The sequence below is a fragment of the Tinamus guttatus genome, unplaced genomic scaffold (genome assembly GCF_059628265.1).
Source record: "Tinamus guttatus ecotype Peru unplaced genomic scaffold, ASM5962826v1 Tinamus_guttatus_pri_ptg000291l, whole genome shotgun sequence".
Lineage (NCBI taxonomy): Eukaryota > Metazoa > Chordata > Aves > Tinamiformes > Tinamidae > Tinamus > Tinamus guttatus.
Window position 1 is genome coordinate 1,117,668 of NW_028288825.1, and position 18,049 is coordinate 1,135,716.

Sequence of the window (18,049 nt, forward strand, 5' to 3'; positions counted from 1 at the left end):
GAGACGCGTGGTACCTTGCGCTTCCTTCGGGTCCGATCCACGACGTATCCGTGTACAAGGTGGAACGTGTAATGACAAAACGAGAACCGGACTTTTCCAGGTTATTCTTTGGGCAAGCTTGAGAAAAGATGGACCAGTTCAAATGCTGGCAGACCAAATGGGAACGAACACGCTCGCAGTTTGTGATAGCTGAGCTTACCAGAACAGCCCCCGAAACCTCGGGGAATCGGCGTCTCCAGCCTGGCGAGCGCTCGCTTGCGTTTTGTCCTTCTCCTTGAAACCAGTTGTGAGAAGAACAAATTATCACTTAAACCCATACTACCTCGCTTCTTTATTTTCTCCGTCCATCCAACCAGCTTTAAGGCCTGCCTCAAATGCACGTACAGAATACAAAAAATGTCTTCATCATCACTGAAGTGGCACAAAATTGCAAAGACAACACGATGGGAGAAGTGGTGAAGCCATTTAAAAGAGAACTAAAGTAATTAAAAAGACGGTGCCCTACTCTCGTTACTGTCAGCATGGAGGAGGTACCTTGACAAGGGCTTTTCAATACAGCAAAAAACATACGGACTTTTCAAAACAACAATCCTTGCCTATTCTTATTTTGTGCATTCAACAAAACACTGACCTAGCAAAGACATTAGGGACTATCTTATGTCAACTGGGTCATTGACATAGAGCTACTTGACCTATAGATCTCAGAATCAAAGGCTTTTCTTTACCTTTACCTCGCTTGCTTTTTACAGAGCCAGTTGCGCTGCACGTCGAGCTTGTGCGATAGGATTTTTGTTAGTGGTGGGTTTCAGTATTTGTTTTCTAAACTCCTTTAGCAAAAATTCCACATAAGCCTGCGTGAAGAGGAAAAAAACACACTTTTGGGTGATAATCCATTTCGGATTCTTCCTATCTGACTGGTTTATTGCACATTCAAATGTACTGAAAGGATTAGGTGCACTCTATGAACAGTTGAGACTTTGCAGCCGTTTTGAAAAGCCGGGACAAGGGGAATTTGACTCCTCAGCCCAACACCGCACAGACGGTCGCCTGCAGACAGCTGCATTTTCCCTCTTTGCTGCAGCAGAGTCGCACAATTTCCTTTCCGTCCCAATAACCAGGGCTGCAGAAACTGGTCCCCAAGTGCCAGAAGATTCCTACAGAACACGGGTCTAAATAAGTCTCTCCTGTTTAGTTTTGCAGTATAAGCATCTTTAGCCACCCTGTGCAAATCTCACAATATGGTACAATTTTATACCTCCAATGCAATCCTCGCTCCCAACATCAAATCACAGGAATCATGGTCAATGGAAAAACAAAAAGAGAAAGATGCCAGGATTTTGACAAGTATCTAACTTTCTGTCCTATCACAGTTTAAAGCTATTATCAAATTCAATTAAAAAAAGACAAAATAGAAGTATTCCAGTAGACATCTTCTAAGAACAATCTCTTACCCACAGCTGAATTTCGATGCACTATTCCATAAACATAACATCTGTTAAATGTTTCAGTAATGAGTCTCTCTAAAAATCAGGCCTGCCAAAGAAGAAACAGCCTATACAACCAAGTCTGCTTTACTTAAGTTTAGACATGTTTGATAGATAACTGGGTCTTTCTAAAGTCGTGTTATTTATTAAAATACTGTCTTATCATGGTGTGCAAACTGGAAGAAATTGTTAGTGATTCAGGTATTTGATTTGCTTTTGTTTCCCCTGGGAAGTCATTTTAGCAATGTGTTAGAGAACAAACCTCTTAATATTAGTTTCAGATATTTGAAAAAAGAGCCTTATGTGGCTCTCGAAAAATCTTGATCCCTAAGGAACTGAAGTCATAAGTCCTTCCAATAGCTTTACATTACATTTTAAATGTACTCGCTATATAGTTAGCCTTTTACATTATCCTCCAAATAAACCTTTTCCAAGACCCAAACTTCAGAACAGAATTTTGTTCTGTTAACTTTGCTTTTAGCAATTTCCACGAGAGTCTTGGAATTTCAAATCACACAAACACATCTCAGATAAAACAGTGGCACAGAAATCACAGCTTTGGGATTGAATTAATTTTGTCCTTTGACTCCTCCTTAAAAGGCTTGTCTGCAAGGTACTTAAATATGAACAAACCACGGAAAGCAAATCTGCAGGAGGAAATATTGTTTTCATGTGCAAAACAATTAGAATTTAACCAGGACAACCAAAAAGAAACCATACAACACCATTTAAGCTGTCCCAGATTCCTTCACTTTTCTTAATGTGAGCCACAGTTTTCACTGGGAGCTTCCTGCTAAGGCAGAACGTCATTTCTTTGCCTTTCAGTTAAATGTTACATGGAGTTATTTTCTGCTAGACATTTACTTTTTAAACGGGTGTTTAAAATGTGCAATGTGAACTCTAGTGCCAGTCAGCCACGCAGCACTTGCTGAACTCTACGAGGGCTCAAGCTTGATTTAAGACAAACCGGCCCCGTTCACCTACACCAGCTGCAGGTCCTCCACAAATCAAGCTCATTCTCATCTACGCTTTGATTCTCCTATTAAAAAAAAAACCCACAGGTCACTGACCCTATCACAATATGTGTTACAAATCTAGCAGAATATCCTGTGTAACCAAGGCCAAATGCTGAACTTGGCTGCATTTCTTTTTATGGGGGATGGAGGAAGGCGGAAGGGGTTATTGTAACAAAGGGGAGAAAAGACAGTTGGAAACCACCAACAAAAGCCCCTACCCCCACCCTCATCCACCAACAACGGAAGGGAGACAACCCCGTCCCTAAGTTGTCTAGAGCTCCGACGCTTCAGACAGCTTAGCAGGAAGTTCACAGCAAGCTGCTTCTAGCTTTTGATTTGGTGGTCCATGAGCTAGCATCTGTTTCCTTTGGTTGCTTTTTCACTCCACGGCAAACCCACATGTCTCTTCCACAGCTGTCAACAGCTTCTCGTAAAGCTTCTCGTACGACTCGTAAGGCGGAATGTCAATCCGGTTAAAGCTGGAGGCAAAACAACAGCACATTGCAGCAGATGAGTCTAAAATGTCTCTGGAAAAGGCGATTTACATGGGCTACATGCAGATAAAACTTGTAGAATCGTTGGCAAAGAGAGCACGAGCCACCTTCATGGCCAAAGGAGACCAGCTAAAACAGCCCGTTGAGGCAGCTGGAACGCACAAGGGCTGCGTTTGGGGGCTCGAGGGAAGGAGGGAGGGCAGATCAGCTAGACCTGCTGCCTCCTCTGCCCACAGAAAATTTGTGCCTCTACTGAAGCGGTTTCCTGTCCCTGCTGGAATGTGTCAGATCTACAGGAACTTAATTCTGTGCTTATACTCTACCAATAACCCACCTTTCCTAAATGCTAAATCTGAAAGCTATTTTTCATCATCCTGGATGCAACAGTATGATGACATTTTTATGCGCTTCACATTGCTAGAAGTCATTTATTGGTCAATTCTGGAACACGTGGAAACACATCCTGTGCAAACGCCTCGTTATCCAAAATAATCAACCTTGGGATAGGCCAAAACCACAGATAACACAGAAGCCAAATCGAACTACAAGAAGAGAAGTTAATTACACTGCTACCTGCAGAGCACAGCTAGCAGAGTCCACTTGGATTATACTCCTAACCCAGTTAATCCATAACCAGGATCAACGGAGTTGAGTGTACTTTAAAGCAAGGCGAAAGGAAAGCAAGCTCTGATGTGCAGAGTGTTTTCATCTTACCAAGTGTGGGCCTTCGGAAGGTTGTCTGTGTTTGCATCTATTAAATGGATGGTAAACAGTCTGGGTCCTGCAGCGCCTGTAGAACCTTACAGACAGACATTCTAGTTAATGCACTTCAGCGAAACACCATCCATGCACATGGAATTTGCTACTTATAAAAACACGAGAGGAAATTACAGCCCCAGCTGCAAATACAAGTATGCCACAGCCAAATGTGTGTATCAGCTTTGGAGCTGATGAAGGGATGACAGAAGTGGGGGGCTGCTGATGACAAAGAGCTTGCAGATTACAGTTTGGAAATCAGCCAGGGTTTATGTTAACAAAGCTGCCCCTTCAGAAAAGAGGAGACTTCAGTCAAAGCAGCCTCCCTTGTAAAACAGAATTATATATCTTAATCTGCAAGATCAAGTTGATCGTGAGCCAGACAGAGCATTATCAGGAGAATCACAACAGCCTTGGACACCGCCAGCTTTTCTGATGGCAAGATCACATTTTTTGGGGAACTTGTTATAGAGTCTAAAGGTTTGTTGCCAAATAATGCAGTACAATTTTCATGTGCAAGAAAATTGTTTGGTCAGCTCTATAAACCTGCGTGCACTTACATGCAATGATTTTAACAACATCAGTCCCCACCATTGTAAGAGACTGATGTGCTAATATTGACACCAGGCAAAGTGCTACGTGATGACAGATTTGCCAGCTCACATAGTGACATGAGCTAAAGTGTTCCTCGCCAGGAGAGCTGCTGACAAATGTAAAGCTGCTCTTGGGATCAAAAACACTAAGCAACTGGCTTATCCAGCAACACACTGATATTCTGCTCGGGTCTAGTAAATAGCACACAATTTTTATCACTTTCTTCCACTGCGGATTAACTCGGCCTCCTCGTCAGTCACCTTGTAAAGCCTTGAAACCTTGAAGTGGGACACGTGTCGAGCCCGTCACAAACTGCAAGAGCCTGGCCCTTCTTTCCTCATCAAACGTTTCCACCGCTTGCCAGAACCACTTTACAATATTGCTATCTGCCATGCAGTGCTTTAGACGTGTGTTTGACTTCCAGTCGTTCAGGTCTATCTTATCCAGGCCGCCTATGATGAGCTGTTAAAGGATTAAAAAAAAGTTTTAACATTCAAAGTCATTTCAGGTTTGCTGCTATAATAACATACATCAAACTCTTTAATGAAGTGTAACATTCTTTGCACACTTTAACCTCCTTTATGGTTCACAGAAATGCTGAAGAACAGCTCAGCACAAGAGGTAACTCTCTCCAGTTAAACTGAAATGAAACTTTGGCAGAGGAGTACACTTAACAGAATATAAATTTTCCCAGGAAATTAGAATCAAAAGTTCCTGAAAGGCCTGGTTTTAAAATCTATCTTAACTGAAAAGTACAGCTTTGTATACATACCAATCTATATGTAGTATAATGTGTCTTTGTGAGGGTACAGATCTGGAAGACAGAGTGGCCTCTACCAAGCTACGCACAGCAGCATTTCCCCCACACAGGCTTCTCTGGAGGTGCCAATCCCAACTACCACCAAATCCCACTTAGTTTATCCCAAAAGAGTTTTGGTTTGTTGTACCATAACAGACAACAACTACTGAGCAGTTTGCACCCACATTAGAGGCTCTGACATAGACAGGACATACTGCTGCAACCTCTCTCCCAGATAAAATAGCTGAAAGGGTGGCCATGAGTCCATACACCTAACCACTTTGGTATATAAACTGTAATAACTTGGGTTGTTGATCAGCTCTTGATTACCGGTCATACAGATCACAAAATAGTCTTCTACCTGAATGAAGTACATACCTCGAGTTCCTTCTGGTCAAAAGGCTTTAGCAGATGTTGAGGAATAAGTTCATTAAAACCCTTCTGCAGAGCCAGGAACTGTGCCTCTATTCCTCTCATAAATCGCCAGTTTACATACAGCCTAGAAAATAAAAAATAAGTAGGGGTAATGAGATAGATGGGCTTGGACTTTTTTTTTTTTAATATCAAAGTTGGAAAATACCTATTTTACAGAAGAGCTAGGCTTAATATATACATTTTGGTTTATAAGAAGTGCTTACTAGTTCTTTTTTCCATCAACAGTTAATTCTTGCACCATCAACAGAAAAGCAAAGGAAAAAAAAATCACAATTTAAAATAATCTTCCCAGGTCTTACAGCAGTCTGTTGTGTGAGAATAGTCATGTAATTCCTGAGTCAGGTATTTCCTTCTGAAATACAGATTTCATTAATTCCACTGTATTAAAAAAATAATAATCTGCTCGCTACCTTCTTTCCACTACGTTTGCAGAATATTTTTTCCACTCTGCAATACCTGACATATTCTTTCTTGTTCTCTTCTGTCACTGGAATATTCCTGCCATTTGGTTTGAGTTCATGCTGCAAAATCCTCCCAAAGGCGTTGTGCTCCACACAAAAAGTATGGTCCAAAACTGGGGTGATATCATTCTCTCTGGCAATGAAAAGACAGAAAATAAACCTTTTATTTTTGATATTTAGATCAATCTGAATAGTCATCCAGGCAATTTGTTACATGAATGCTTAGTCTTTGGAATGAACCCAGTAGCTAACCAGCTACAATTCTCCCAACCACTAAAAGAATGATTCTACAATCACTATTTTTTGTATAGTTTAATACATTTTGAAGAGTTCAAACACATGTAATGTTTTTTGTGTTTTTTTCTTTTTTTCTTTTTCTAATCGTGGTATTATGCACTGCTCATAAAGAATTAATTCAGCGCTATCTACACACACACATACAGCAATAAGCCGATTTGCTACCAGGTAAATTCATCACTTAAAAAACTTTAGCAGCAATAATAACATTAAAGGCCAAAATTAAAACTGCTTTTAGGGAAAAAAAATGATGATATTGCAAACCAAAAGTAAAACCTTGCAAACATACCCTGAATGCCAAATCTTGTTCTGAGTAGTATAGTTTTAGAGCAGCCCAGACTAATTCTATTTATTTTCATTTTAATCAAAGTTGGTGCCTGACCTGCATCATTTCTCTTTGAACATGGCCATATTTCCTTGGAATTTTGTCCTGGGTTTGGATTTTGAGGGGGGGACATTCCACCACACCCATGCAACACTTACTGATTTAGTATCTACTTTACAGCAAAGAGGGCTAACAAATAGCTCCATTTATAAAAGAACTTTTCCTCAAGTACCTTGGACTTTTTTAGCACAGAAATAATAGTCCAGTGATTTCGTACAGATCTACCCCATTGCAAGATTTCTGCAAACATTCTCTTCACAGCACTGTCTCACTGCTGCCACATACTCTAACCCCATCTCCTCTATAGCTAGGAATTGATAAATACAGTACTTACAAAATCCAAACTAGACTTTTGTGTAATTCTGGGTCAACGGATTCCAGATCAGAGAGCTGAATGGGTTTCCCCAGAAGCTGTTTGTAAAAGGGAACCGTGAACCCCCCGTTGATATAGTGTCCATGGAACACAGCCAAACCCATTATCCGACCAACAAAATGGAAATAAGACAAATGGTCCTGTGGAAAGAGAGGGGAGAGGATCATGCACCGAGGAGACACTCCGACACTGACATCTTGTGGCTGTATCTGCAAGTACCTGCAATCCTCTGGGCACCGGGAGCCACAATTCCTCCTCACAACATAGCGAGGAGCATTTAATGATTAAACACCTCAAAAAAATGTCTGTGCATTAGCTAGCTAATATATTGGATGCAGGTCCTCGAGACCTTCCAAGAGGTCAAACTCAGGAAGAGAAAAACCCAGGCAATCCAAGAAGACAGGTCAATGCAAACAAATAAGCAATTTATTCTTTGTTTAACCACTCAGATTTTTTTTTAACCACTTTTACAGAAAATATTTTATTTTCTGTAATTTACTCTAGAAGCAGCAGGCCACATGCTTCTTTCAATCACATGCCTTTAATGCTGTTTCTATGCTTCAGTTTTCAAAAATCAGTTTAAGTGCTATGGTCAAGATTCCCCCAATTTATCCTCCCATTTTGCAGAGCAAATTAATGAGCTCTGAAAAAAATCCAGTTGAAAAAAATCCAGCTGAAAAAATCCAGCTGCACTACTATAGAATTGCTGCTGCTTCCTAGGGTCTGCATTGATACAAATCCTCCAGTAAGAAGAGAAACTCCAAACCTTCTACTCTGTGCTACATCAATAGAGGATTCATTAGCACATCTTACTGCACTTCAATGTCTGTTTACTCTCCTGTAATGGAAGAACAGCTGGAGCAAAGAGGATTGCACAGAACCTCTGTTAAAGCAGGTACATTGCTCAGAAGTCAATACTTACGGGATTAATAGAAGAGTCTGGATTGATTTGCAGCATGTAAATATTATCTGTGGAGTACTGGAAGAGCCCATAATAGGGATTCAACATTTCATGGCACAGTAAATACAACCATTCTCTGCCAAAAAAGCAGTATTTTAGAATGATGCAAATTTCACTGATGTGTCAGACAACACAATTATTGTGAACCACCAATATGGTCAGCAGTTTACATGAATTATTCTTTGCAAATAAAATAACGTTGTATTGCCTTAAATTGCAGCCCCTACCCTGAATGTTAGGAGAGACCTGCTTAACAAAAAACAAATTAAGGGCGAACAAGATCTTTTTTCTAAAAGCCTTGACTTTGTACAGAATTCAGATATTTAGAGTGCAAGAGATCTGCTCCTCTGCAACCTTTATACTAAACGGATTATTAAAACAAACAAAAACCTCTCTGTTGATTAAAGCTAGTCCAAACATTGGAGAGGTCTTTAAAAAAAAGCCATTTTTCAGAAAATGCTCAATGACTAGAGAATCTCTGTAACTAATGAGGCCAAAAGGGCCTGAGAGACCAAACCCATTAGCAGTCAGGTATGTTCTCTGAGCTCAGTAATATCCATGGACAGGAATGGAATTGAAGCTGTATCCATCTCCCCTTTATTACTGAAGTTTGTCAAGGAAAGCCAATGCAAGGAGTGCAATGCAATGCTCTGAGAACTAGGAACTTCGGTGCTTTCAAATGGAGCTGTCCTGATTTAAACAGCCTGTTGCCCCAGATGGGCAATTAGCAAAGCCATCAGGGCAGTAAGGATGTTAACAGCAGAGACACTCCGGGTTGCCCTGGGTAAGGCACCTCACAGGGATTCAACTTCTTTCCTTTGTCCAGAGATGAGTTTCAGCAAGATGTCTAGCCTGGCAATGCAGCTGTTGTGGATTTGGGAAATCACCCAGCGAATTTACGAGATGCACCTGAACTGCTCTAAAGAGCAGGGTTTTGGTGGTGGTGGTATTTCAGTCTAGAGCTGTTGTTGGATCTGATGCAACTCCTAGGGGATTATAATTATTTTAAGAGGAAGAAAGGTTTTCAATATTTTAAACTTTGTTTAGGATTAGTTTGTCTCCACTCCTGTTCCAACAGATCACAGATCTGAAAACAAAAAGGAACCTTTCTCATTTTGAAAATCTTTTGATGGAAATCCGACAGTGAATCCAACCAAACTTCCACTGGGATTTACTTTTTACTATATGCTCACAGTTCGAGCTGCTCACACTTTCAGCTGTGAAACAAGATCCTGTTGCTGAGACCTGCATTTTCTGCAATAAGATCAATACCACATCCTGAACAAGCCTTCTGCATTCTCTGAGTGCACAATGGTGCTAAATACAGGGCAACTTTAATTCCAACCAATAACACTCCCAAATCCAAGGTATATAAAAACATTTGGTATGAGCTTTTGACACCAAGAGGGCTGCGAGACACATTTTAAGTCACATCCTTCCACCTTCCAATTAGAAATTTTAGAAAATATTAGAAAATGAATATTAGAAAATGAAGACTGAACCCAAGACCCTCTTGATAAACTAGATCACAAATTACAAAAGCTATAGGCCACTTTAAGGGCAGTTTTACAGTTAAAACAATTTTGGAGGCACAAATCAGATCTTACCTTGCTACTCCTCCATAATCCAGGCCCTCCTCGCCTCGAAATTTTACCATAAGCCTCTTCTTCAAATCTTTCGGCCTCATCTTCATTATCTGACGGTAGGATTCCTATATATGCATATTGTTACAAATTAGACATTTTATTTCCTTCCAATCAAGTCTGTGTAATAATACATATTGTTACTCAAATAAAAAACAATTATTTATCTGGCTAAAGTGCTAATCTAGGTTGCAGCAACACCTCTGTAACATTAGGTGATATCTTTAATTCCATTTTGCTATAAAAGTTTACTGGAAATAATCCATTCCCGAGAACAGCAGAATTCTCAGTTACAATTACCTTTACATGCCTAAATGCAGAAGTGGTAATAACAACCAACCAGATGCCCTTCTATCTAAATTCTCATATGCTGCCCTTTCTAAATGAGAAAAAAAAACATTCAAACTTAACAACAAAACCATGAAAAGTTTATGCAATGTAGCTGTCCTTATTTCGGGCACAGAAACTTTAGAAAATAAACACTCGGAAAGGATATATATACATATATACACACAGGCTTTAGTCCCACAGCATTCTGTATTCAGTGCCTGAACACAGAGAAATTAACTTTTTCCTTACTCTTACTTTTTCTCTAAATTATGCTTGAAAAGCCTGCTTGGGCAACAATTTTTGATCTACCTATGTGTTTGAGGGTAACAAAACACCTATGTTAATAGCTGCTATAATCAGAAGTCAGATTTACTTATCTCAGAAGGGGCAAATGCTACTATTCCTAGCCATATGCCAGTCAAATACCTCAAATATCTCCTCTCTGGACACTTCAATGCGGCAGTGACCAGCTTGTGGCTGCTGAAGGGAGAGCTCATGTCTAAGAACCTTCAGTTTTTGCACCAAGTCTCTTTCGTATCTCTGTGCAGGCAGCTCCTCGCCGTCCTCTAGTGAGCCCTCGCTCGGTGCTGGCAGAGGCTGCTGGCTGGGCTCTTTGAGCTGGCATTGATGGCTTTGAAGGAAAATGAGTTAAATGAATTAAAATGTTTATTTTAGAAGTAAAATAAGACAGGTATTAAAAAAGTGATGGAAAGAATTATATAAACTCCTTCTGAAGCACTTGGGGTGAAATACAGAATTAAGCTGGGTAACTTCTATACCATCATTACCTTTCAGACAGAGACGGAAGGAATACAGACGTTTGCACAAGCCAAGGAAGTCTCAACAATTCCCAGCTTGGCTTTTATGTGGCAATACACAGTCGGAAGACGCTCTTGGTTACTGCAGAGCATGGTCACCAAATGCTGACTGAGCAGTAATTGAAACCGCTGGGGTATTTCTCCAACGTGGAGACAACTTTCAGGAGCGTAACATGAAAAAAGCTCTCTGACGGAAGAGCAGCTTTATAAATAGCAATAATCTAACAACCACTATGAATTTTATTTCAGCTCCATGCAAAAATAAGGCAGAGGACTCGTGACAGAGTAATGCATATTGTATCTACAGCTATTAAGAGTGAAAGGAATGCTTGTCTCACATAGTTACGGCTTTATGCATTCATTTACCCCTATCTATCAGTGCTATATTTGGATTGGATCAATTATTTGTTAGAACCGGAGATTCCCCAGCTGGCGTCAAGCAGAGACTACTCGGATCAAGTCAAGGCTGAGCTCAGGCTGCTTCCAGGCTCAGCTCTGCTGTGTTCAGCTGCCTCTGCACGATACAGAGCTTGGGCTTCCCAAACCCCGCTGCAGCCAGGCTGGCTGGGCAGAGCACCAGGCTCCGGGTGGCTTCACGCTCCTCTGATCTGCAGCATGAAGGCAGTTCGGGTCTAGCAGAGCTAGCACAAAGCTCAGCTGCGAAGCCAAGAGGCCTGTGCTGAACCATCTGGCAGAGCCTCTACCTCACAGCCCTGCATCTGGGCTCCAGAACAACATATTAGATCCAACACAGATCACAGAAATTTAGTGGAACCAGCTTAAGTCCTGTCCTGTGTGGAGATAAACAAGTCCTTCCCTACACCAGAGCTCTGCAAAGCACAGTAAAAACAGTTTTGAAGAGCCTGTGCAAAGGCAGGCAGGTCAGCTGCAGCCAGCACAGGAGACTGAGGCTCAAAGCCTCACTAGACCTACCCAGGGACCCATCCAGATGTGTCCATTCCCCCAGATCCTTACAACCCCATTCCAACCCCTCACAACTCCCAAAATGCACTTAAAATTAGATAAAATTAAACAGTTTAAGAATCCATATTTGTGATGAATTATTTATCATGCAAGGTCCTTACTTCATGATGTGATGTAGTCTTGGATCTGTGAATTGTGTGGTTCTGTTATTATGATCTACAAAATATATTCTTCCTGAAACTGTACTTCTAACTTCCCAGCCTGGAGGCAGAGGTCCAAGTTCATCACAATTCACACTGTTAAGGTCTCTAAGGAGAAAAGCAAATAAAAGCTTAAAGCACTCTTGAAGCTAGATAAAACCAACTTATTCAGGGGATTGGTGGAGTGAATTTGGTGCTGTGTGATTCTAGGCTATGAAAGGCTTAGGAGGAAGGACAGAAGAGCTATTTTTATGCTATCTTTTAAAATCCTCAGTCTAAGCAGTACAACTCCCTACGCATGCACTGTAAATGGATAAGAAGATGATAAAACTGCAGAGCACTGTCTTTGAAAACATTAAAGCCATACAGCTCAATATGCATCATGGCTGTAAAAGGAGGAAAAGACAATTTTACATATCAAAGATTTCACACAAAAATTCCCTTTAGCACAAATGTGATCTACATACACAAAACTGAACAATTAAGAAATCAAGGCCTCTGCATCAACCACTGGCCATGCAACTGCTTAGCTGTCTATGCAGCTAAGACATGAAAAACCAAGATGACCACATGGTAAGAGCATGTGAAAAGAAAAACAAACTAAAGAGACACAACAAAAACCCCATCTCCAGTTAGCAAGGTCAGAATCCTAACTTTTTGACTGGCAAATCCTTCAGGGTAAGCATTGATGTGTTCAACCCTATCATGCTAGATAGTTTTAAGAATCATTCTTCAGAAGTGCTATTAAAGGTATTCACTTACTTTCAGTTAGTGTTTGAATTCAATACACAGGACATATTTACACTTAGGGAATTTCAGACGCTTAAGGTCTCAGGTTATGGGTTAGACAGAAAAAGTGTTGTTGTTAAGTGAAATTTTCTCTAGACAGCTGACACTGGCTTCATCTGTTATCCAGGGTGGAAAATGCTACTCTATACATTTTCTTACCTAAATGAAACTACTCAACATCAGCATAAAACAGTAAACTGAGAGGCTTTACAAGAGGTAGAAAACACTTGTACACCAAAGGCTTCATCAATGTCAGAGGCAGTACAAGCTGCAAGGAATATGCAGGGAGACAGACGGCCTTGTTAGGCTGCTTAAAAGGAGATTATGATTGTAACCATTTGTTTCAATCAGCTGTGCATCTGAAAGTACTTTAGACATCTTATTACATCAAGTTTTAACCTATATCTGTGCTAAATTGCCAAGGTTATTTTTTTGCACTGCAAAAAAGTATTTTTTCCTCCTGCAAACTGATGGGAGAGGAAACCACCTTTGACTAAAGCAAGACAGTGCTACCTGGGACCCGTGCTGCATCGCTTAATGTTCCTGATCCTGAGAGCTTGGCTCTAAACTCTTACATATGTAGTGAGAAGAATCAATACTTCTTATTAGGCCAACTGGCATAACTGGAAGAAGAGACAAGGTTTTGGGCACACAGAGCTGACAAAAGTGACCCAAAGAAAGGGCATCGTCATTTCTTCTTGGCTACATCAGCTAATCTAACACCAGTGACTTGTTCTCTCTACAAACTTATCTTTCATATCCCTGCACATCCTGCAGTTACATCAATGGTCTATCCTACACTGCTTCATTATCGTTTTGCTCGTATCCTGTACCCCATTAATCAATAATACACAGAGCAGAAGCTGAAGAGTTTCAAACTTTGTGTTTTTCTCCTGAATCTGGCATGCAGGTGGCCCAATGCAACAGCACAGGTTCAGTTCTGCTCAAGGAAAGCAACCAGACCATGGGCACAGTGAACCGATTACCTGCACATTCAGTTTTAAAGAGGCTTTGCTGCATAAAATCATGCAGAGGATTCAAATCTTTCTAACTCAAATCATTGGTCCATAACACTATTCCGGGTTTTAGGATGACGAGTAACTGCTGCTTCTATACAAGTGGGCTCTTTTAAAGCAGTGGGCATTTTTGAAGTTACCAGTTCAGTATTCAGGAAACAATGATCTCAAGGTAGTAGTCACGTTTTCCTCCAGTTTGCAGTTCTCACTGTTCTCACGCACAAACATTTTAGGTCAGAATCAGAAAGATCAACTTTATCAAAAATAAAGTCACCTCAAGATTTGACAAGGAATTTGAAAAACGGGATCTCCGGAAGGGCTATGTTTTGTTGTTGTTGTTGTTTCTCTATGATTCACAAGTAAATGTTTTTCTTTCAAGCAAGAGTAATCCTTAATGTTTGGTGAAAAGCTAACTAAAGAGATTCAAAATTATTCCATTGCTGGTATCACTTCCTTTACATTTAGACAAGCCATTTCATCGATTTTTCCTTTTAAAGATTCAGCTTACTGCAATACATAAAAAAGATACCTGCTCTGGAACTATAAATACATACCGTGGTATCCTGGGGTCATGCCAAGTGCTAACTCCAGTCTGTGTGTGCAAAAAATAAACCTGTCCCTGTACCGTTGTCCTTTGTTCTACAAAAGGGAAGAAAGATATGGTAAATTACAAATCTGTAAAAAAAAAAAAAAAAAAAAGGAATAAACAGTTTATTTAAGTCCATTAGCATCTTATTTTGTCAGAGCTAGGAGAAAATACTTGAGCTACCCCATCTGATCTCCTGCAGTGTGGGCTACTTTGGCCTTAAACACTTATGTCCTTCACACACTTGACTGTATGGATCAATTTTTTTGGCAACTCAAATCTAATATCAATATGTTCAAATTTGTATTCAATGTTTTAATCTGTATTTCTACTTTTAGATTTTGAAGCAACCCAAAACTCAGTTCTTGATTTCTTTACTCCTAGATGTGGCATGCTCTTTCCCAAGATTTTTTTTTCTTAATCTTATCCTCCTTAATCTTCTTCCACACTACCAGCTTCCTTGTTGCTTTTTTATTTTCCTGCTCTTTCCTCAAATGTGGACTCAAACCTACATGACATGCCAAGGGGGAAGGAAAAAATAGCATTACTGCTCTAGTTTAAAGAGCTCTTTACATGCATTACTGCTCTAGTTTAAAGAGCTCTTTACATTCGCTCTCCCTGGATACGCAGCCAAGATTAGCAGTGAATTTTCTATAACAGCATCACAGCACAAACTCATGTTTAATTTACCATCAACCTCTCAGCACATCCTGGAGTAGCCAGCTGCTAATTAGCCAGTCTCAAACTTACATCTGCACCGCTTAACTCCTTTCCCAAATAGCAGGCTATTACAGGTGCATCAATACTGCATGTTTTAACAAGTAAACCACACCTAGGTATTAAAAAGAGAGATTTTTTTTCTTGGAAGCCCTTGGAAAAACGTGAACAAATGGTGCAGTGCTGGAAAACTCTTACCATAGCCTTCCGGGAGGTCAGGCGACTGGTGGCCGTGCGGCCTGTTCTGAGGGGTCTGTGCGTGGCCTCGGACCTCAGGCGTGCGCAGACGCTGGGCCTGGAGCCTCTGGTCTTGGCTGGGGGATTCCACAAAGCGACAGTTCCCCCCGCCCGCGGCCCCGGTCGTGTCCGTGTACGGCGCCGGCTCCTCCATGAAACAGCTCAGCGGCCTTCCCGGTCCGGAGTCTTCATAAACCGTTCTGAAAAGAGAGAAACTTCAAGAGTTTCCATCACAGAGAAGGGAATGCAGAAGTAGCAAGTTTTCTCTCTCTCCATTACTGCAAGTACAGCAGCTTTTAACACAAGATATGCCTCCTTCTGATACTTTTATATTCTACACACTTGTATAAGCTGTACACTTTTATGTCTTCAATTTCTTGGCTGTACCAATTCTAGAAGCACTGGCACAAAAAATATCAAGTCCTACCTAGTTTAATTTATCCATATACCATTTTTCAGACAAGTATCCAGCATAACCTCAATATCTGTTACATACTCCCAGACAAGATATATTAGTCACACTGATGTTAAACATTTCTCTTGTGTTCATTTCATTGCTATCTTATATATATATATATATATATATGTATATATTATATATATATATGTATATATATAAAAACCTTTATAAACTCTTTTTTTCCTCTAATCAAGTGCAAAGAAAGCAATCCTTACCCTTCATTCTCCAAAAGCCCCCGGCAATCTACTACAGAACCTCCTGTGCCTATCCTGTCCCGCGTCTGTAAACTGACTGAAAGAAGAAAAAAATAAACCAAAATTAATAGGAAAAGAATGAATACGCCTTAAAAATAAACCAAAGCCCACCAATAATCATATAAGATGAAATATTAAGGAACACTATAAGCTATGCGTGACAGCAGATCGTTTATCTGCTGTCCCCTTTATAGCCACAGAGCATTTTTCATTAAAGCATGGGGGAATAGAAAGTATGGGCATCACCAATACCAAAATTCAGAGTCTTTTCTGGAAATTACCAAATATGCCAGGATTCTACATGGGTATTTCACGTGGATCCAGAAAAGTAACCCTAAAATTATTCACCACTAGGCGTCACCATTGTGGTGACAATTTGGGTTTGGCCAAGCACATGCATATAGCTCTCTACTGAAAAGAGCTATTTTTCAGTGAGGTAAATTAGGGATATCACAAGCAGTGCCAACAGTGACAAAACCTTGCTGGAGTCATATAGGCTACGCAAGTCAAAGATCAAGAATGGAAAAATAAAAAGAATAAAAAGAAGTTCAAGAATAAAGCAACTTGCAAAATGCCTCCGGGTGTCATTACACAGGTAACATGGTCAGCTTGGCCTAAATAAACAGCATTAGCGCTACATGAACATCCTCCAATCCAAAGCTGCATTAGAAGCCTGGCCAAAATCACTCCTGCTTTCTCGTATCATTTCCAATTATCAGCAGAGAGAAACCCAACTCCTATACAGCAGTATGACAAAAATTTTCAGGCAATGTAATTTAGTCCCATGACATGAACAGGACATTACTGGAAAGGTGTATGGAACAAGAACTGACTGCAGAAAGGTTTTTTGTTTTTAATATTGCATTTTTCTGAACTGCATAAATACCTAATATGATGAATGTTTAACCTATATTCTTACCCACTATTTGGCCTCGCACAGCATCAGTATCTGTGGGGTTTAGTTTGCATAGATCCAAACGCTGGTCTGCAAATGAAAATTGGAAACGTCAAGAAAACATGGGAAGGGTGGGAAGAATACTCTTCCCTGCTCAAATAAATACATGGCACTACAGATCCTGGCTGACTGTGTCAGGTAGGAACTGCTCTTACATCCAGTATCTTTTAGCCTGCTGATGGCGTTGGAGAGGAGTCGGACGCACCCCAGGAAGCCAGCTCCCTGCTTCTTGTGGATTTTTTTATGGTTCCATACACTGATGGTTATGGAATCGGTTTTCCCAACGTATCTAGAACAACATACATTAGAAGATCAACTTTAGGAAAAAAAAAAAAAAAAAAGGAAAAAAGCAACTCTTTTAATCTACACTATTTAGGTTTGACTTGGTAAAAAATCTGATCCATTTTAGTACACTGGTGATGCTGAGCAATTTTAAATAAAGAAGTGCTCAAGTCCGAATTGGTGTTATTAACGAATTACAGTGCTACACACAGCATGTAAAATAGATATTGCTGCAGCACTAGCTAACCACAGACAGCCTCGTTAAAAGTTGTGTGGTTCATGAGCTAAAACTTTTTGAAATTTGTTTACAATATTTTGAAGAAAATAAATCAATACAACGAAGGCAGTATATATTAGCAGCCTGACTTCCCTGCTCCAGTAGAGGTTGTACTAACCAGCTGCACCTAACATGCAAAGAGGTGCTTCTATAAACAAGACAGGTACCTGGTCATGTGCAGGTAAATTTTTGTTACTGCAGAAACCAAGTGTTCTCAGCAAATGTGATTTTGCTACCTTGGCATTTCATTTGCTACCTAACTCTCTGGAATATTTTTATTTATGGTTAAATGAACAACTCACAGATCATAATGCTGGTTCCATTTGGGGTCCAATGTGTTCTTCACAGTGTCAGTTGAATGGCACTGACCTGATCCATCAACAACTATTTTTGCAAATGGGTCAGGAAGTCCTGTGGAAGGGAAAGGGAAAGGAAAATAGGATATTTCTTCTTTTTGTTGTTTGTTTCTTTCACGTTAATCCTATCATGAGCTTCTGGGGAAGGGG

The 18,049-nt window shown here is 40.3% G+C and overlaps 1 protein-coding gene across 2 annotated transcripts in view; it reads right to left on the reverse strand.

Moving 5' to 3' along the window:
- Positions 1 to 318: 318 nt before the first annotated feature.
- Positions 319 to 18,049, reverse strand: part of SMURF1 (SMAD specific E3 ubiquitin protein ligase 1) — a 43,126-nt gene continuing 25,395 nt past the window's right edge. The window contains exons 3-18 of one of the 2 annotated variants that reach the window (XM_088527738.1): positions 17,846 to 17,954; positions 17,140 to 17,273; positions 16,949 to 17,014; positions 15,991 to 16,066; positions 15,277 to 15,515; positions 14,330 to 14,414; positions 11,932 to 12,078; positions 10,455 to 10,659; positions 9,663 to 9,766; positions 8,017 to 8,131; positions 7,056 to 7,234; positions 6,035 to 6,172; positions 5,522 to 5,642; positions 4,605 to 4,806; positions 3,709 to 3,784; positions 319 to 2,979 (exon numbers count right to left, since the gene is read on the reverse strand). In XM_088527738.1, coding sequence (XP_088383864.1) covers positions 2,880 to 2,979; positions 3,709 to 3,784; positions 4,605 to 4,806; positions 5,522 to 5,642; positions 6,035 to 6,172; positions 7,056 to 7,234; positions 8,017 to 8,131; positions 9,663 to 9,766; positions 10,455 to 10,659; positions 11,932 to 12,078; positions 14,330 to 14,414; positions 15,277 to 15,515; positions 15,991 to 16,066; positions 16,949 to 17,014; positions 17,140 to 17,273; positions 17,846 to 17,954 — 2,096 coding nt within the window. In that variant the 3' untranslated portion in view covers positions 319 to 2,879. Of the gene's footprint in view, positions 2,980 to 3,708; positions 3,794 to 4,604; positions 4,807 to 5,521; positions 5,643 to 6,034; positions 6,173 to 7,055; positions 7,235 to 8,016; positions 8,132 to 9,662; positions 9,767 to 10,454; positions 10,660 to 11,931; positions 12,079 to 14,329; positions 14,415 to 15,276; positions 15,516 to 15,990; positions 16,067 to 16,948; positions 17,015 to 17,139; positions 17,274 to 17,845; positions 17,955 to 18,049 lie in introns of both variants that reach the window. The other variant, XM_088527737.1, reaches the window with a different exon arrangement.